At 44.5% G+C, this 20486-nt stretch overlaps 1 protein-coding gene across 1 annotated transcript in view; it reads right to left on the reverse strand.

Moving 5' to 3' along the window:
• Nucleotides 1–2390: 2390 nt before the first annotated feature.
• Nucleotides 2391–20486, reverse strand: part of UPF1 (UPF1 regulator of nonsense transcripts homolog (yeast)) — a 29360-nt gene continuing 11264 nt past the window's right edge. The window contains exons 2-24 of the mRNA XM_009995091.1: nucleotides 17953–18095; nucleotides 17440–17529; nucleotides 16762–16929; nucleotides 15723–15903; nucleotides 15160–15321; nucleotides 14367–14451; nucleotides 14079–14177; nucleotides 13786–13894; nucleotides 12918–13077; nucleotides 12681–12799; nucleotides 12273–12437; nucleotides 11931–12045; nucleotides 11616–11759; nucleotides 10444–10657; nucleotides 10094–10211; nucleotides 8213–8369; nucleotides 7099–7241; nucleotides 5905–6079; nucleotides 5142–5223; nucleotides 4500–4661; nucleotides 3997–4214; nucleotides 3214–3336; nucleotides 2391–3117 (exon numbers count right to left, since the gene is read on the reverse strand). Of these exons, the coding sequence (XP_009993393.1) occupies nucleotides 3217–3336; nucleotides 3997–4214; nucleotides 4500–4661; nucleotides 5142–5223; nucleotides 5905–6079; nucleotides 7099–7241; nucleotides 8213–8369; nucleotides 10094–10211; nucleotides 10444–10657; nucleotides 11616–11759; nucleotides 11931–12045; nucleotides 12273–12437; nucleotides 12681–12799; nucleotides 12918–13077; nucleotides 13786–13894; nucleotides 14079–14177; nucleotides 14367–14451; nucleotides 15160–15321; nucleotides 15723–15903; nucleotides 16762–16929; nucleotides 17440–17529; nucleotides 17953–18095 (3129 nt within the window). The 3' untranslated portion in view covers nucleotides 2391–3117; nucleotides 3214–3216. The remainder of the gene's footprint in view (nucleotides 3118–3213; nucleotides 3337–3996; nucleotides 4215–4499; nucleotides 4662–5141; nucleotides 5224–5904; nucleotides 6080–7098; nucleotides 7242–8212; nucleotides 8370–10093; nucleotides 10212–10443; nucleotides 10658–11615; nucleotides 11760–11930; nucleotides 12046–12272; nucleotides 12438–12680; nucleotides 12800–12917; nucleotides 13078–13785; nucleotides 13895–14078; nucleotides 14178–14366; nucleotides 14452–15159; nucleotides 15322–15722; nucleotides 15904–16761; nucleotides 16930–17439; nucleotides 17530–17952; nucleotides 18096–20486) is intronic.

Below are 20486 nucleotides of genomic sequence, written 5' to 3' on the forward strand. Positions count from 1 at the left end.
AGGGTGGGGGCAGCTGTGGGGGCTGCACAGGGGGAGACACTGCAAAAACTACAGCAAATACAGGGCATGAAAGCGGGTCAAGGATCTACAGAAAGGACAGGAATGAAAGGGTTTCCCCCCCCCAGCTACAAAAAGTGGGTTTTACATCTTTGAAGTACATTCAGATGAGAGGTATTTTTGAGTTCCCCCCCAAAAAAAGACTAGAAACACTTGGAGCCCTTTGGAGTATAAAGCTAAACTTAAGTCCAACTAAAAACACCTACGTTAGTGACTCACTCTACTGATCTTGGCCAATTAAGGAGGTAGAGTCTAATTGAGGGATCTGACAGAAATGGGGCTGTAGGGATCTGAAATTCTCTGCGCTGCTTCTAAAAGGGTTTATTAGACAGAAATAAAATGCTCCCAGTGTTCCCATATGACTTAAGACATGGGTACAACTTAGACATTGGATGGCTTCTCTTATGTGCTGTTCTCAGTTCTGACTTCCAGCTCTTTCTCAAGCCCCAGCACAGGGCTTAGAATCCCCCCCCAAGGGGGGAAGGGGGGTTCTCACAGTTTCATCCCCCACCCCCCACCCCCTGCACACACCCCCCTTTTGTACTAGTCTGTGTTTAAAAAAGAAGTAATAAACTTGGCCGTTTATACAATCAGACTAAGTTTTAATGAATGTTGCATGGTTTCATCACTGAAAGTTAAGGGCCACCTTGAATGCAAGAGCTGTTTATTAATATTTTATTGATGACAAACAGGTTTAAAACAAACTGAGACAAAATCAAAAGAGTTTGAACACCGTGCTAGCACTGATGTCTGGATTTATAAAACTCAGAGTAACTGCTACAAAGGAAAAAACCAGCACAAAGCAGAGGCAAGCATTCCCATCCGTGAAAGAAAGGGGTGAGGGGAGAGGAGGGGGTTACATTACTCAATGGATTGCATTGCACAGAGGGTTACAGCTCAAACCTATCAGAAAAGTCTATGTCACTAGGCAGCTACAGAGGGAAGAAAAATTAAAAAGCCCTTCGGCAAATGTTAATAAATAAAACAGTCCATCTCACCAGGAAGGAAGGTGGCCTGTGTCTCCATTCTTTCACATTTTAGAAGTCTTAAACTCTGGAGGCTTTTTATGAGAAAAGAATGGTTGATGGTGGTGTTGGATTTTTTATTTTTTTTTCCTTTTTCATTTCAGGAAAAGTTTCTTTTTTGCAGTTGTGGAACAAGGTTGTGCAGGACTGAGCCCGAGGCTGCAGCCCCACCAGGGTGGGGGCAGCTGTGGGGGCTGCACAGGGGGAGACACTGCAAAAACTACAGCAAATACAGGGCATGAAAGCGGGTCAAGGATCTACAGAAAGGACAGGAATGAAAGGGTTTCCCCCCCCCAGCTACAAAAAGTGGGTTTTACATCTTTGAAGTACATTCAGATGAGAGGTATTTTTGAGTTCCCCCCCAAAAAAAGACTAGAAACACTTGGAGCCCTTTGGAGTATAAAGCTAAACTTAAGTCCAACTAAAAACACCTACGTTAGTGACTCACTCTACTGATCTTGGCCAATTAAGGAGGTAGAGTCTAATTGAGGGATCTGACAGAAATGGGGCTGTAGGGATCTGAAATTCTCTGCGCTGCTTCTAAAAGGGTTTATTAGACAGAAATAAAATGCTCCCAGTGTTCCCATATGACTTAAGACATGGGTACAACTTAGACATTGGATGGCTTCTCTTATGTGCTGTTCTCAGTTCTGACTTCCAGCTCTTTCTCAAGCCAGCATCGATGGCACAAGCCCTGGCCAGGACCTGAAACACAGGCTCTGGGTTTGGTTTAACACCTGAATCTTTCAGCTCTGCATTAATTACCAAAGAAGCCACACAAAAAGCCTAACCCCATTATCTCTAATTAATTATACCCAGCTACCAGAGGCCACCTTCCAAGACCTGCCTGCTTCATCCATTTTTGCCAACCTGCTTCAGTGACATTGTAGAGTCTTGACTTCAAAACCAATATAATCCCCAGTTTCCACTACTTCTTCCCCAGCTCTGAGGGAGTGTCAAGCAGGCCTGTTAGCATTTTTCCTCCAGGGCCGAAGGGCACAGGAACCCATCCCCTTCCAAGCGCAAAGTTCATCTGACAGAAAGGCTTGTTTTTCACAGAGTCCAGACAGTAGCCAATTAAAGCAGACAGAAAACACTTTGAAACCCTCCTCCTGCTGAGCGCGCAGGCTCCTTCCACTCTAACTGCTATCCAAGGTAGGAAGAAGAGGCTGATTGCTGCAACTTTAAATCACACTGAAAGTTCTCAAGGTTGGTGCTCTAATTTAGTTTTTTGTTTTTCAACTTTTTTTTTTTTTGTAAGCTTCTCAGAACAAGGATCTCCCAGGTCCACCACTAAAGAATTCAGAGACAAACTTCTAAAAACTCAGTGCTCCTTTGAAAGAATCTCTTTAAAAAAACCACCTCGTCACGAAAGACCCGTTCAGAATGTGGGCGACACGATGACACTAGGATTTCAGAGCCAGTGTTGGACAACAAAACCTGCATCTCAGAGTTGAGCATCAGCTGTGTGTGCCACTGGATTTCTGCTGGGCTTGCTGTCACTTAGGAACTCCCTCCCTCTCTCTCTCTCTCAGATACTCTGCTTCTAAAATGTAAACAGTTACTGCTAAAATATAGTACCCCTTTAGAACGAGAACAACTCTGAGATGAGGGTTTTCCTCTCCCCATCTGCTCTGAAAAGCAATGCCCTGCTCGCAAAGAGAAGGATGGAATGAAGTGAAACCTGCTTAAGGCCCTTCTCTCGAGCTTGTTTGACTGGGGGAGCAGGGACTCAGCTGAGCACTCCTTGCAGGGTGAGTTGCCTTCCCCCCAGAGGCTCCAGCCAGTCCTCCAGGGCTCTCTCTCCTCTCCGGTCAGTCTCCTTGTCTCAGTGAGCTTGCAGTGGGCTCTCTCGCGCGCTCCTTGCTCTCTCTCTCTTCTCCGTGGGTTGGTTTCTCTCTCCTGTTGCTCTCACACAGTGGTGCTTCAGTTTTAGCAGTGGAAAACAGGTATCCATTTTATTTTTATTTTTTATTACCCAGAATAAAATGCTGATGAACTAAGCTCCACATAAGCTTAGCTCTTCTTCCTCAACCTGAAAGCAGAAAGGACAGCGGGGTTAGGGCCTCTCAGGGTGTTCCCCAGCTGCAGTGAGGGGGGAGGAGGCAGGAGTGACCCTGGGGTCCCTTACACTCTAATACTGTGACAGTCCCGTCACTCCGCCATGTTGATAAGCACGTTCCCCCTGGTAAGTAGAGTCCTGGGACAGCGCCACGTCAATCTGAGACTTAAACTCATCACCAAGGTAACTGTCCTGAAAATGAAAGTGTGTGTTAAGCCTCTAGCTCATCAGCAATTGCTCCTTTGCAAAGCAGGAGACCTGGCACCCAAGGTTAGTGATGGGCTGAGAAGTTCAGGTTGGTTTGGGTTTTTTTAGATCTACTCTCCTTGCTGCAGCATTTCCTCAAATAATAGAATCCCAGGCTGGTTTGGGTTGGAAGGACCTGAAAGATCAGGTTCCAACCCCCCTGCACGGGCAGGGACACCTCCCACCAGCCCAGGCTGCTCCAAGCCCCATCCAACCTGCCCTTCAAAACTGCCAGGGATGGGGCAGCCACAGCCTCCCTGGGCAACCTGGGCCAGGCTCTCACCACCCTCACACTCCAGAATTTCCTTCTCATGTCCAACCTAGATCTCCCTCTTCCAGTTTAAAACCATTACTCCTTGTTCCCTCACTGGCTGCAGAACAGGCCATCAGAGTTAAGGCTCAAGTTCAGTCTGTACATGCAGCATTTCCCTTTTCTGCCTGAGTGCAGAGTCCACCCAGTGGAGGAGCAGGGAATGCTGTGGCTGAGTCATTACAAATGTTTTGCTTCTCACGTTCCTCAGCACTAGGGAACAAGAACATGCATGCACCCAGATGACAGACACAAGTCCCAGGAGAAGAGCAGCCTGTACATCAAATTCTGCTTACCTGTGATAATTCTGGTTGGGAGAGCCCAGGCTGACTCATCTGTGATGGCTGACTCATGGAGATATACCCCTGAGTCAGTGGGCCCTGGGAGAAGGGCTGGGACACCACATCTTGGCTGGCTTGACTATTTGGAAGGTTTGACTGACTAGTTCCAGGAATCCCAAAACGGTTTTTCTGGCGCCCACCACGACCAGTCTTTCCTTTTGGCGCCCCACGTCCTGGAAAAGGGTTCATCCCAACCAACAGTGAGAAGTCTGGCACGTGGAAACATGTGAGAATTCACCGTTTCTAGAAAAACTTGATCACTCCCCCAAGAAGCAACATTTTATGTGCTCAAAGGGCAGAGCCACCAGCACAGAGATGGGCAGGGGACACTGGAGAAAAGGCAGATTTCTTACTGGAGCATGTCATTATTAGCACTGCTGCAGGAGCAGCCAAAAAGCACATTTTCTGGTTTTAGACCTAAAATGTGGCTTTTGAACCATTTCAGCCCTGCTCCCTACCTGCAGCTGGTCCATTAGCCTGGCCAAAGTATCCCGGGGGTGGCATGGGTGGCATCACCAGGTTGAAGGGAATGGGAATGTTCATGGCAGTGACGTGGCTGGGACCAGCACTGATCATCCCAATCTGGTCGTGGGTCTGGAAGTACATGTTGGATGGACGCCCTGGGAGAGGAGGAAAAAGCCACAATGATTTCAGGCATTCTGAATATTTAAAAATCAATTCATATTCCTGCTTTTAATAGTAATGGGAGGACCTGTGAGCAGGATAAATCAGAATCATAAATTAAAAGGACAAACCTATCATGGCCAAGAACCACCATTTCTAGTTCATCATTTATTCCACACTTGAAAATGTCAATACCCATCTAAGAGAGGTTCATCCCCACACAGTTCCTCTTCTACAGAACCATCTGAGATTCCCAAAATGCTGACACACACACTGTCCCTCTCCCACATGTTTTACTTGCTCTACAGACTAGTCACACAAAATCCAGGCACATTATCAACACTTTCAGTTCCTAAACTCCCTATTTTTCTGTAGTTGTTACTCAAACATGGTAAGTTTGAAGTTTCCAAGATACCAAATGTCAAGGACAAGTTGGGAAATAAATATTAAGGTGTGAATTTGGGCATTTCCTTCACCTTGGCTGCTCCGGTCGTAGACAGATCCCGGGATAATGGCCTCCCGTGCATCATACATGGCAGTGGTCATGAAACGGGCCCCCTGGAAGCAGGACAGGACTCAGACAAAGAAAACTTTGCACTGCAACTTGTTATTTTGGTCAAAAATCCAGTTAAACTCCAAGGTAAATGCATATTTTACAAGTGCTGAGGCACCTAGTTTCAAAGCACAGAAAATATTCAACTATCATTTCAACTCTATGAAGACAAGAAGAAAAAACCCATTTTACAGCCAAACTGGGAAACATTTTGGTGAGTTTTCAGTCTGTTTTGAGGCTCTGAGGACAGTTCTTCCTTGCTCAGTTCCTGCCACGCTTTGTCTGTTGGCTGAGAAGCTTCTTCCTGCCTCTTAAAACTACTTTACTAGGTATAAACCTCCACCTGCAAGTTTTAAGGCACAAAGCTATGAAGCACACAAGCCTCATGAGCCATTTCTACACAGAACAGTTACCTGATGTTTCACTCACCTCAGACGTTACTTCCTCATCACATTTTACAGTGAATAAAGAGCAATAAAAAGCACCAAAAAGGCTTTTACAAAAGTGCTCAACTTAGAACCAGCTGAAGCAGCAACTTACTTGGGTCCCTTTGCATTAATTAGGCAACTGAAAATGGAAAGTTCTGGGTGTGTAAGGTCACTTCATTCCATCCATTTATAACTGATCAATGAACCCCCAACTGCTTCATGCCACAGACATCAGAGAGAGAGGAGAGACCAACTCACAGGGTTGATGGTATTGACCAGTTTCCGGGGCTTGCTGAACTGCATCAGGCTCTCCCGGAGGTTGTTCAGAGGTCCTTCCACCAGGACCTTCTGCTCCTTGTAGTAATTCAGCAGGTGATTCCAAAGGGGTTGTTTAGACAGTGCTTTTGGGTTCCCAACAATAATCACTCCATACCTGTACAACAGCAGACAAACCCAAGTTAACTTGGACCAAAAATAAAGCCATGTATCAGAAATGCCTCAAAGTCCATCTCTATTGCAGTAAATCCAGCCACCCATAGAACGGTTTGGGTTGGTAGGACCTGAAAGATCATCAGGATCCAACCCCCCTGCATGGGCAAGGACACCTCCCACCAGCCCAGGCTGCTCCAAGCCCCATCCAACCTGCCCTTCAACACTGCCAGGGATGGGGCAGCCACAGCTTCCCTGGGCAACCTGGGCCAGGCACTCACCACCCTCACAGCCCAGAATTTCTTCCTCATGTCCAACCTAAATCTCCCTCTTCCAGTTCTAATCCATCCCCCCTTGTCCTCTCCCTCCCTGCCCTTGTCCCAAGACCCTCCCCAGCTTTCCTGGAGCCCCTTCAGGCACTGGAAGGTGTTCTAAGGTCTCTAACACCCAACAGAAGCCCACGACAGAAGGTGTAGGAGACTCCAACACAAGTGTTTCCAGTAGATTATTTCTGTAGTATGACAAAACACCTGAGAGGAGGTTGCTGCAGTCAGTTTCTCAATCATTGCAAGCTTCCTTTTGCAGGGTTGCCAAACACACCAGTGTACCCAACCACCCTCTATTAGTTTAAAAGTTTGCAGAAACCAAGGAAGCCACCAACATAGGACTGGCTCCACATGGCCCTTCTCAGTAACTGAATTCATTTTAAGAGAAGGAAAATGGTAAAAAAAAAAAAAAAGCAAACAGCAAATGGTTGGTGGAAGGAATAAAGAAGCAGATGAAAGGCAGATGTCTGCCCTGCATACACAACCATGTGGCAGATTCTAGAAACCACTGATGCTAAATGGTAACACTGATTAGGCTGAGATTGCTCCTGTAAGTTGTAGGGAATGTGGAAAACATTCAGGTGGTCAAGGGGCCTGCCAGCCACAACAGACAGATCTTCTGTTGGTCAGGCTGTGCTGATGCTTTAGCAGAACAAATTATGTCTCTAGAATAAAGATCTGTCCAACTTGACTTCACCTTGCTCTTGTCAGAGCCACATTAAGTCGCCTGGGGTCATTGAGAAACCCTATTCCTTGGTGTTCATTGGCCCTCACACAAGAAAGGATAATAAAGTCCTTCTCCCGTCCCTGGAAGGCATCCACACTTGCAATTTCCACTTCCTGAAACAGAAGAAAACATGTAAATCAGGGAAGCACAGAGCAAAACACTTACGTTACCAACAGGCATTACCAAATGCCTTGGCCATGCACCAGTAGCTCCCATCACTTGACAAAAATGTTTTTATTTTTAATGACAAATGATCTGGTAATTCCACTGGTCACTGGTTTTCCTAAAGCAAAACAGCCTCAGTTGAGGACAAATTACTTTGATATTCATTGCTTTATGGTTCTCACATTTCCCCCAAACTGGCATTTGCACTATGGAAAGCATCCCTTTCCTAGCATGTGGCCAAAAAGACCTCTCACTAGTCCAAAACCTTGTAATAAGACAGCTCTAAATTAGCACTGCTGCTCCCAGCTACCAAGAAACTTGAATCAGAGGGACAGATCATTCCTGGCAGAAGCAGAAGTATTTCCACCAAGTTCTCCTGCAGTGAAAACACTGAGTTCTCAATATTGCAACACAGACTATATTAAACATACAGCCCCCTTGTCTGTAGCAACAAATTGTCATGTTTGGTAGAGGAGTTCCACTGGTGGGAGGATATCTTCCCAAGCAAATAAATAGTATGACCATCAGAATTTATGGAGCTTGGTTTCCTGCACGTCCCTTGGCTTGATGCTTTTATCTCAGACAAGCTTTTCCACAGCTGCAGTTCTCATGACCTCTTCCTTCTGTGCCTCAACGAGTCCCCAGAGGATGGACTCACTGAAGCCCTCCTTGCAACACAGACCTGACCAGAGCTTTCTTCTTCAACTGCCCAATGGCTCCCCTGACACTTGCTGGCATTTGCTATCTCCTAAACTCTTCTCCCTGATCTATTTTAACCACAACTGACTAAAAACCTCAAAAATTACTACAGAATCAACACAGACCAACGCCTGAGCAGCCAGGCTGAAAGTGAAAATATTGCCAAGCTTCACAGTATCTGACTTTTCCACAGCTTCTCTGCATTCAAGTGTTCTCATACCTGGTAGAGCTTGGTGTGCAGGGAGCCACTGAACTGCATGTACTGCACCAGGTAGGATCGCTGCCCTTCGTAAGGGGTAATAATGCCAATCTGATCTGGTTTTGCACCAGCTTTCAGCAGCTTTGTAGTTATCTTCTCCACGTTGGCAGCTTCCGTCCTGGAGAGAGAGAGAGCATAGAATGGTTTGGGTTGGGAAGGACCTTAAAGATCATCAGGTTCCAACCTCCTTGATATAAGCAGGGACACCTCCCACCAGCCCAGGTTGCTCCAAGCCACATCCAACCTGCCCTTCAACACTGCCAGGGATGGGGCAGCCACAGCTTCCCTGGGCAACCTGGGCCAGGGTCTCACCACCCTCAGGGTGAAGGATTTCTTCCTGATGTCTAACCTAAATCTTCCCTCTTTCAGTTTAAAAAAACGTTACCCCTTGTCCTATCACTAAGATATTTATCTAAGGAAAACCAAGGCATTAGATCTGTTTTTGCAAGTTAAGGGGCCTAACACACTTGAACACCTGTGCTCTGTCAGAAAGGCTCCTTCAAGAAAATGATCCATTTTACACTACTTGAAACATTAATTCAGCTTAACCTTTGCAGGAACATTCCCCATGGCCACCTCTTGACTCAGGTCATGCACAGACATTCTCAGCCAGAGGAACAGGGCAAAAGCCAACATCTCACAACAAAGTTCTCAGTATTAAGCAGAAATCTCTCCTTACAGATTATCTCCCCCTTCTCACAACTACCCATGGTGGCCATCATTCCAAACTGCAACTTCTCAGCAGGGTTAAATGTACATGTGTACTTTTATAAGAGAGATCATGAAAAAATGTCCCAGCCTGCTGTGCAAACAGACCCCTCAGTTGCTTTAAGTTTTAAATATAGAATGTTTTTAATACCAATCTCCCTGTCAGCCAACCATTGTGCCACTTTGTTTGTGCACAACCTGGCTTCTGCATTCAGTCTTGCACATGCTGTTCATAAAGCAGATTAAAAATATCACAGCAGTCATTTTCCCTAAGCTGGTCTGTTTTCCCTTCCAGGCACATGAACAAGAGAAGCAAAATGTTTCAAGCTCACTCTTTGAAAAAGCTGGAATGTGCAGAAAAAACAAATTCCCATCTCTTTCACACCTGCACTAAAATTTAAGAATCTGCTTCAGGAGCTACTGGAATTCTGGCTTCAAACTGGGACTTGATCAGCATTTCTTGCTGCAGATGCAGTCAGTGCATTTGCTGGCCCAAATTCATCCCACAGATTAGCCACTTAATTGTCCCATGCTCCTTATACTAGTAGTGAAGGAAAATGGACACCTCCACAGAACAATTCAAACCCACTTAAGCTCTGAACTGCTCCCACTGGAGATGCCTTTTGCTCCTCCTTTACTGTAACAGAAGCCCAAAGGCAAATCCACTCTGCAGCAGGGCTCAACCTGCACTATCCTTGATGGCAGCTTTTATTAAAAAAGCAGCAAGCTATTTCAACTGTAGTTAACAAGAAACAGCATCTTATTAACTTAGGAGCAGTGCAGAGCATTGAGAGACAGCAGCACTGAAGTACTGTACCCCAGCACAAAAAGATACAGCTACCACCTTTGCAGAAACAGGAGGAAACTCCTCTTAGAAAGCACAAGCCTTTATTTACCTGTTAAGCCTTTATTCAGCTATGCTGGGTGCAGAATTTAATTAATTTTGTGGCAGATTCTGATGGAGAAATGCTTAGATATTTGGTTTGCAGTGGAGAATGTGTACTGCACTTTTATTCATTGTAACTGGGATGTCACAGGATGATCAACAGATTAACTGAACAACCTCTCTTATATTTGAGATACACTGCAACAAAGTGTTTTAAAATAAGTTTATACCTCAGTGTTGAATTTTACCTGTTCAAGTAAGAGGTGCCTGAGCTGGCAATTTCTTCCTGTCCTTGTGTAACGTAGAAAAACATGGGCTTATCTGGCTGAGGCCACTGGAAATCAAACCCTTTTTTCACACGGTCAGCTGAAGAGCACAAAAAACCAGCAAACATTAACAAGCCAGCACTGCTTTGCCAACTCATTTTCTATCAAAGCACCTTAAAGACCCAAACCAAAGCGCAGCAACGCTTCGCTTTTAAAGCGAACGCATTAAAAATACTGATGAAGAGGCAAGAATCCTTGTTTTGATCCTTGATGGAGGGGGGGAAAAAAACAACTAAAAAAGACAATTAGCAGGAGTGCTAAATCTTGCTGACCTGCAGTGACCCCGTTCTGGAGGGAGCCCTCGTAGAAGATGTTGGAGGGGAAGGCGCTGAGCGCGGGGTGCATGCGGTACTGCACCTGCAGCCGGATGGGCCGGATCCCCAGCACCACCAGCCGCTCAAACAGCGACTGGGACAGCCCGGCCTTGGCTGCTTTCTTACACATCACCACAGGGCCCAGCTGGCAGTGGTCACCCACGAGAATGAGCTGTGGAAAAGAAAGATGGGAGGTGAAGTTTTTGTTTTCTGTGATTTGCACAATAGCTAGAAACAGTACCTGATATATGAGGAACTAATCGGTCGGACTTGTAATAAGCTTCAATCTAAACCTAAGGCTTATAAAGCTCCAGTGGCAACTACCATGGGACATGGAGCTCCTGGAGAGAGTCCAGAGGAGGCCACAGAGATTATCTGAGGGCTGGAGCAGCTTTGGGGACACGCTGGGAGAGTTAGGATGTTCGGCCTGGAGAAGTGAAGGCTCCAGGGAGACCTTAGAGCAGCTTCCAGTACCTGAAGGGGCTCCAGGAAAGCTGGGGAGGGACTTGGGACAAGGGCAGGGAGGGAGAGGACAAGGGGGGATGGATTAAAACTGGAAGAGGGAGATTTAGATGGGATATTAGAAAGACATTCTTGTGTGTGAGGGTGACGAGACACAGGTTGCCCAGGGAAGCTGTGGCTGCCTCATTCCTGCAAGTGTTGGAAGGGCAGGTTGGATGGGGCTTGGAGCAACCTGGGCTGGTGGGAGGTGTCCCTGCCCATGCAGGGGGTGGGACTGGATGATCTTTAAGGTTCCTTTTAACCCAAACCATTCTATGATGATGATGTTTTCAGCTGATCATTTTCAAACAAAGCCTTAGTTCAGTCTCCAGATTGTGGCAAACATGTTCTAGGCAAAGATTGTGCCATGAAACAGAAAACTAGCAGGATTAAGGCAAAATAAAGTAATTTAAAACTACATTATGGAAATGTCTTCCATGAAAGGAAAGGAGCTTGTATCCCTACATGCCTCCAGTGTGAATGTTACTGCTTGATGCTGCTTCCACTATTTATAAAGCCCCTTGCTCTGGCAGAGGGCACTGGACTCTACCTCCAGAGCTCCTTTCCAACCCCTACCATTCCATGATCCTGTGATTCTATTTCCTTTGATGACACCCAGTGGCTCCTACCTGTTTTGCTCCCAGGACAACGGGCACCATGCACTCTGGCTCAGTAGCCTGTGTGCTCTCATCGATCAGGATGGAGCGGAACTGCATCTTGGCCAGCCTGGGATCCCCAGCTCCCACACACGTGCAACAGATCACGTCTGCGTTCTGTGACAGGAACACGGATCAATCAACAGACAGTATCTCTACATGGAAGAGTATTCCATACCATTCCAGGATTCCCCCCCAAAATGGAATTGTGCTCTGATCTCTATTAGCATGTTGCCCTAGAAGGCTCAGGTGGCAGGAAGCAGCTCTCAGGCTGCCATGGATCCTCACCATCAGCAGCTCACGCTCCGCTGTCCGCTTCAGGGCTCGGTAACGCTTCTCATCAGCAGATGACAGCTCCCCTGTCTCATCCTTGAGCTGCTGCAGTTTCTGCAGCTCTGGCATGCTGCAACAGAAAGGAATTTTGCTTTACAGCCTAATTAACCACTTGGTGGGGTTAATTACAAATGGTGGAACCATTTCTTGGTGGGGTTACAGTGGAAGCACTTCTAACACTAAATACAGGCACAGAACCAAAAATGTATCACATCTTACAAAGTTAACCAGTTGTGTCCATCACAACACTTCATTTGGGGTGTTTTAATTCCCCTGCTCCCCTCAAGCATTGCTCACCTGTCCATGTTTCTGATCTGGTTGTGCAATGCCAGGAAGGACACGGGGGAGTCAATTGCCTCGCGGCTTTTCGCACACAGACGAACCACCTTCAGCCCAGTCTGATGGATCTTCTCAGTCAACTGGTCCACAGCTATGTTACTCGGGGCACAGACTAACACAGGCCTTGAAAGAAAACACCACAAAAATTAAGCCTCAACAAGCTTTCAACTTTTTTCCACTAGACTTGCAATAAAATCATGTGTTCTGATGTGTGTCCCCTAAAAATATGTCCAGGGAAGAATATTTTCTGAAATAAGCACCAGTCTTCCCAGAAAAATCACTTCCAGTGATTTTACTTTAAAAAAACAAGCTGATTCTTTGAACATGAATAAAGAAACCTATTATAAAAGAGAGAACAGCTCTTACCCATTGCCCTGTCTAGCCAGGTGATAGACAATTGTGGCTGATGTCACTGTTTTTCCAGTACCAGGGGGACCCTGAATAAGGCTCAGAGGACGCTGCAGGACAGTCTTCACTGCATAAACCTATTAAAAAAATGGTACTACTATTTAGCATTCCATGCAACAGGAAGCTGCAAAGTTGTTCAACCTCTATTTATAAATCCTCTCTCATAGATATATAGTAAAAAGGAGATGAGGTTACCTGAGAATGGTTGAGATCAGGAAGTCCTTGTGCTGTGAAGCGCTTTGGCAACTGGCATTTAATGATGACATCTTCTACCTCGTGACCCAACAGTTTGTGGTAGATGTAGCCAGACACTGAGGTCTCATCCACAGCAAATGTTTTTAAAGCACTTTGCATTCTGAAATGAGGGAAGGGCAGAAATAAAACCCCATCAGTATGATCTCAAATCAAGCCATCCACAAGTGTCCCACACACAGGTTAATCAGACATCAGGCACAAATTAAAATACACTTGGGGAGAAGAGAACAATGGGCAACACCAACAGAATTAAGAGGATAATTAGACTCTGAGAACACAACTCCTGCCTATCTGCATGTGAATGTTACCAAGTATATAACCAGAAAAATCTGTAGAGAAACATCAGCCTTTGACAAGAGTCTGCATTTGTAAATTTTGGTGAAAGATTTGGAGAAAATTTGTACTCAGTGCATCTCTTTCAGGGTAATAAACTCCCAACCTCACAAAATGCAGCACAGACACAGAAGACACCTACTGAGCCCACAGCCAATTCACATGCCTTGAAATCCCAGCTGGTTAAAGTGATTCAAAGTTTAGGAAGACCAATTAAAATCAGAGAGCACTTCGTGGTGGAGCAGTGTCCAACTGACAGCTTGATGGCACCCAGATTAACCCCATTTTTAAACAAAATCAGGCTTGCTGCTCTGTGAAGCTGATGTGTTCCCAGACCTTCACCATTCAAATGAGATTCCTGCTTGACAGTGTCATGAAACAATGTCTGGTTCAGAAATGCCCACTGAAGGTCAAGGAAAACACACACACCAAGAGCCCCCAGTGTCTGCCAAGTTCTGAAGCAGTTTTCCAGTACCTGTCAAATGAAGTTGACTTCCACACAAAATCCACTTGGAAGTTGTGAGTCACTTCCACGGGTGCTCCAACGCTGCTCCTCAGCTCAATGGCAATCTCATCACCATAATCTGCAGAACCTCGTTAAGTAGTAATCTGTAGCAAACATCTGAATTCTATTTTTCCCAATTTTGATTTTTTAGCAGACCCCGGTGACGAATTGTAATTATCTCAAAATTACTTTTATACACCTGGTTTCTCAGAGGTTTCAAGCTGTAATGAAGCCTTCCTGAAGGCTCACTAAGTAAAGGATACTATCAGGAACTTTGATAACATGACCAATTCCTTTCCACAAAGGGGCCAGGTCTCCTTTATACCTCAGGCAGATCTCATCTCCTTGCATAAGACGCATATCTACAAAGGAAGGCAGAAACTCTCAGAATATTCACCAAACTACCACCATCCCCCAACACAACAAACTTACAGTAATGTCTTATATTCCAGGCCAGATCACCACAGTTCTTTAAACACTGATGTTATTCACCAGGCATAAAAAAAAACAACAACCAACCCAGACAAAACATACAATCAAGCTGTCATTACCTGAATCAGTCTTTGGCAGAGTGAAATAAGCAATTCTTTTCTTGTTCAAGCCCAGGTCCCATCTGACTGTGATGTTATCTTGGGTCTAATGGTAAAGAAAAGGCATCTGTTATGTTCTGAAAGAGCTGTTTGACAACTGCCCTCCCTGTCCTGTGCTTCAAAACACTGCAGAAATACAAAACTTGCTGTTCCAGTGTCATGCTATAGACAAATACCTGTAGTTATTCTTAAGGTCACCCCATCTGCAGGAGATAATTCTGTTCTAGAAAAAAAAATTACTTAGTTAATGAGAAACCAAGTCCTAATCACCACCTGCTTTTTTTCTCTCTCCTACCTTTAAGACACTCACTAAGTGGGGCTCTGAGCAACCTGGTTTCATGGGAGGTGTCCCTGCCCATGCAGAGAGGTTGGAACTAAATGACCTTTAAGGCCCCTTCCAACTCAAACCATTCCATGATTAAGTGCTTGCATGACCTCCTATGAGGAGAGCAACAGGAAAAGGTGGCCAAATTGCACAGTCCTATGGTAGGATTTGGTTCTTGGAAAGACAAAATTGGAACACAGAAAAGAAAGAAGGTTCCTAAGTGTTTTATGTTCCGCTTTAAATCCTCAGCTTGAGGACTTTTCTTTCCTCCCTGTTGTCATACATCACCATTGCTACTATAATTACTACCCTGTAATAAAGACACATTTCACTTGAGCTTTCCTTCTATGCTGCTACCAGCAACCCTGTGTTTGATACTAAAGAAGTAGTCAGAAGCCCCCCCAAACAGGCATATTTCAAGCCTATCACCTGAGACTCCTTGAGTTTCTTGTCATAGTCTGCCTCCAGCTTCACTAGAGGCCCAAATATATTTTGGTATTGATAAGCATCTTCATATCTAAGCAGGACATGCTGTGGCTCTTCATCAACACCAGGCTTCTCCAGATCCTCCAGCGTTGCAGATGGATTTTCCTAGAATTTAGAGCACAAACGTTTTGTTTAAAGTTTAAAGCATAAACTAGTGACAATCCCTCACTGTGCAACAGGACTGATATCACGCTTTACTACTACAGGAAATTATATCAAGGTACAATAACAACCTATTAAAACTGATTGAACAGTTGCTTTTTTCAGAGTGCAACTTGAACAGAGATGAGTAACACAAGGGTGAAACCTTCCTACTTGGATAAATGATCTCCTGAATCTTTGATCAATTCCCAGCTGCATTGCTTGTCAAATCTGCAGGATTTAAACCTCACATGATTTATGTTCCTTGCCTTACACAGCTGCTACAACAGCCTTGCCCCTCCTTCATAAATACGTAAAAGTAACACTGGGTAAAACATAACCAGGACTTGAAAAGCAGCACATACCTTCCAAAGTTCTTCCAGCTTGTTAATCTGCTGAGCTGTGATCTGACGTGCTCTCAGCTGTTCCTGCTCAGAAGGAATCTTCACCAGCCAGGAAAGGAAACAGCGATCTTGGATAAGAGGCTGCCACTGTGAACTGTCCCAATTAATATCCTTTAAACTGCTCTGACTGGCACATGGCTGCCTGCACAACCAAAACATTGGGGAAAATTATTCAATTAGACAAGTGTAAGAAAGTCTGCTGTGTCAAGTGTAAAATTAGGCTTATCAAGCTGTTAAAACAACCCAAGTATCTCACTTAAAAGGAGAAAACAAAACCACTCTAGGCTGCTGGGCCAATTATTTTCTTTAGTTCCTGTATTTGCTATTTCAGCACCATGAAGGCTCAGCATCCTAAGTGTATTTCTTTATATGATACCTTTGAAAGTGGTTACAGCCCATTAAGAGGATGCATACACATCAGAAAACACTGGGGATACTTCCCATCTGTTGTTTAAACAAACAGAACTCATTCCATAAACACACCTTCTACTGTCAAGCACAGGATGACAGCATTTAACAAAATACACACAATTAGAAAATAATAATTTCTGACAGAACCTATCAGAGAACAAGTTCTGATTTACTGCTGCCTTCAAATGATTCTATGAGCTGACAGAAAAACACCCTGTGTAACAAAGTCCCCACTGCAGGAAGGCTTCAGAGTAACTTCCTAAAACTTCCTTTCCTCTTCAAAATCTGAAAACTGCAGTTTAGCAAAGAGGAAAAACACCTTCCTTCCAGTAAGGGCTGCTTCCTTTGGGAGAAACACTTTCCTGTAGCACCAAGACATTTGCCCAGCACAGCAGAACATTTCTTTATTTGCATTATCTATTCACATACAATCCACAAAGTCTACACAATCATCTAAAGGAAGAATGGTGGTAAATTAGAATAGATACCAGAGTAGATTCTGGTACAAAATGAAAGCAAGAGTTGTCCTTTAGCAAGAAGGTTATGCAAGAGAGTTGACACAGACATGCCAGCAAAGGCAATCTCTCACCTGCACAGCAAAACAACCACAGAGTCTGCCTTGGCTGGAATAAAGCCAAGGAGAAACACATTACGACACCCACAGTTGTAACATTCCAAGACAGTCTCTCCTAGAGGTCCATCCTTATGGAGAGTCACCTCTTTGCACTTTGCTCTCACAAGGTGATTAACAATGTGGCTGAAATGAGAGAGGACAGACACTGATATTAATTACCAGGAAAATCAGATTTGTCCTAACTTGATTTATCAGCTCAGTCACTAAAAGACACAAAATGCATTCACACCATGGCGGACATTGGCAAGATTTTGTTCTTTTCATCCAAAGATACTGCTAAGACAAGTTCAGTGGTTTCCCAGTGCATCAATGCTTTAAGGCAGATGAACATGGAAGAACAGGAAACATGCAAAGAATTATCTTTATGTTATTCCATCAGTTCTACTGTGCTTTGGAGGAACACAGGATGGGGGACAAAGCAGCCAGCTCTTGTCACAGGAGTGATTCAAGCTTTGCTGAGGCCAAGGTCTAAGCTGGTAACAGCAGCAAAGCTGAAGAGGAGGCTGAAGGTTCACATTTAAGTCACTAGACCTTGGTTATCACCAAAATGTAAGTCACAGCCATCACACCACTTCAAAGCCACACACCCCAGAACAAGCCTGTCACTGCTATGTCCATCATTTCACTGTTTACCTGCCAGACGTGTTCCCACGCCCATTACAGAACCACTTCTTGCTGGTGTTACAATAAACCACACAGGCAGGGTCATGGATACCACAGTAACTGGAATGAAAAATGAAAAAGGAGGAAGTGATTGGGTACTTGATTACAGGAATATTCAAATACAAGGTCTAGTAGAGTGCAAAAATAAGGGGAAGTAAAAATTAGGGAACACAAGTGTTGGTGCAAGCAACAAACACAAGCTCAATTTCTGGTTTGAGTCTCAAGTGTTTTAACATTTCCCACCATCTCCACCCTGGGCTGGTTTTAGTCTTCTCCTCAAGGGAGGTCCAAGACCTGTTGGAGAAGGCAGCTCTTTGTCTACACAAGAGCTCACCAGAGGGCACCACCTTCCTTCCAGCCCATGGATGTGTCAAGGAAGCTGCTCTCTCTCAACCCCACAAAAACCCTCTCAGCTCACAGCTTTTACTCAAAGTGCTCCTGTCCTCTGGAAATAAAAAGCCTGCAGCAAAGTTTGGGTTGTACCTGCAAGCATGCACAGGGAGATCCTTTGTATAATAGGTATCCTCTTCATCTTCTTCAAAATTCAACTCTGCCAGAAGCTGGCTGGTTTTAGCCACGTTATCATCCACAGCTCCATTCTGCAGGATCCCATCAGGCCCATTCACCTGGAAGACAAAGTCAGTGCCTAAGTTATACAATCACAATAGACTCCAAAATAAAGCCAAGGACAGCAATCCCTGCTCCTCAAAGCAAAAACTTGTCTTTAACTTAAAACTCACAATGAAAGAAAAATGCTGGTAAGAAACAAACCAGTTATATAATCAATGCTTGCTTCATTAGCTGCTATTTTACAGGATTATTTAAAGTCCAGCTGGTAAGCAGAAAAAAGTTAACAGGAGATTGCTCTTCTGCACATTTCCCCATAGTCTTACACAACTTCACTGAAACAATTCCAGCAGTGTCAAACATGGATTTTTCACCCTTATTTCACTCCAAGAATCTACCTGTACACAGCACCTTTACTGTATAAGACTTTCCCCACCTGTTTTGCTCTTCTCTGTCCACCAAATCAATGTTTTACCCCCTCCCAAGATAGCAGAAGCACAACTTCATGGCACTTGGGCAACAAAGCGGGTAATCAAGAAACCTGTTCTCATATATAAGCTTAATTTTAAAAGTAAAATTAAACAGGGTAAGAAATAACTGGGTTTCAGCAGTGTCTGCCTCTCAGACAGTACTGCTTGTTCAAGATGTACTGACCAAACAACATACTGAATAAAAAAAACACACTTGCAAAATACACCAGGTGACTGACACTATTGTGTTACTTAACATTTGTTTTAGCTGTGACATGATTTCCCTTAAGAAATGAAGCCTCTTGAGAAATTACCCAAAGACCACAAAAGTGCATCAAAACTAGCAAAGCAGCCCAGGTTTTCAGGGCAAAGCCCCTGTGCTAACCCACCTCACTCAACGCAGGTGTGCTGCTCTCCCCAGAGCTGCCCTGCCTGCCAGAGCCACGAGGTTCTGCAACATCTGGTGCTGTGTCAGCAACTCCTGCACACCAAGTCTTCCTGATGTTAAAAATAACTCATTTTTGGCACTGTTGAGCACAGCATGTTTACCATGAGGAAAAAGTAGGAATGTCACAAACCAAGTTTTGGCAGGGCTAGTGCAGCCCTTGCCCCTCAGGCCTCCCAGGTGCTTCTGGTTTAATTCCAGCCACAGGGGCTTCAGCACCTGAGCTGCCAGCATCCTCAGGCCCCTACATCCCCACCCCCTCATCTCAATCACCTGAGTCTTTGACTTGTTCAGCCAAAATCTTGCTAAAACCTAAGCTAAGCACACCATCCTCATGTTAACTGGGAGTGGGAAAAGGTGGGGAAGGGCCCACCCCAGGCTGCAATGCTTAGCACAGTATTAACAAGTATTTGGGCTCAGTGCTGCCAGGTGGGGTTCCCCATCAGAGGAAAATCACCAGCTGCATGAAATACCCAACTGTTTCTACACGTGTGAGGTTAGACAAGAGAAGTATTTCTTCCTGAAAATTTTAACTAGCTAATAAATCAGAGCATAGGAATCACTGAATGGCCTTTGTCTATTAATGCGTTATTTTAACAGCTCTTTTGCACTTGGACATTTAATGCAACTTATCTGGCTTCTGTAACTTAATTCTCTGACAAGAGATGAGAAAATTGTCCACAGTGAAAACACTAAATCTGTATTAAAAGATAGTTGATAAAAATAGTTGCTGTAGCATTTTAAAGCTGTAACTCATAAGCAAATCAAAACAAGCTCACTTCTCTGAAAGTCTCATTTAGATCCCACACCAGCTAGTTTCAGTACTGCACATTCAATTTTAACAGCCAATTGCAAGAGTTCAAATTTTAAAATAAGTATAAACCACTTCACACTTGCCCCCAGCAGTAAGGAACTGGACTCAATGACACAAGCTTTGTTTCATTATCTTCACATGAAATGAGGTTGCAAAACCCAATCTAAATGGTGTAAGTTTTTACTGATGTTACTTCCAAATCCTGGCTGTTAATAGGAAGAATCAGCCAAGAGGAACCATCAGCACAGGATGTGTAAATAAAGGGGAGGTGAAAAAAAAAGCCCAAAGAAACTGCAGCAGCAGCTCATTAGTGTGATGAACCCAAATCCAATCCCTGTGTAACAGCATCTCCACAGCTGTTTGAAGAGAAATATCCATTTTAAGGAGATAGTATCATTTTACAGAAGTATGACAGTAACCTGTGCACTGGTTGTGAAACAGGTGGTATTCCAAAGCCTTAAATTCATCTCAGTTTTATAAGCACAAATACCAGGCATTCACTGGTCCATGTCTCAGTCTCTTCCAAAGAGCCATGATACATTATTATACACACCAGCTGATAATTTTTGGGGGGGATGCTCATAAAAAAATTAGGTTACTGAACAACAGTAACATTTTAAAGCTTTTTTTCAAGGCAGAAACCAAAGAAACTACAACTGCACCAGGTGACTGCTGTCAGTGACACCCTGGGGGAGCTCATACCCTTTCAGAGAGACAGCAG

Source organism: Chaetura pelagica, unplaced genomic scaffold (genome assembly GCF_000747805.2).
Source record: "Chaetura pelagica isolate M959 unplaced genomic scaffold, ChaPel_1.0 scaffold463, whole genome shotgun sequence".
Classification (NCBI taxonomy): domain Eukaryota; kingdom Metazoa; phylum Chordata; class Aves; order Apodiformes; family Apodidae; genus Chaetura; species Chaetura pelagica.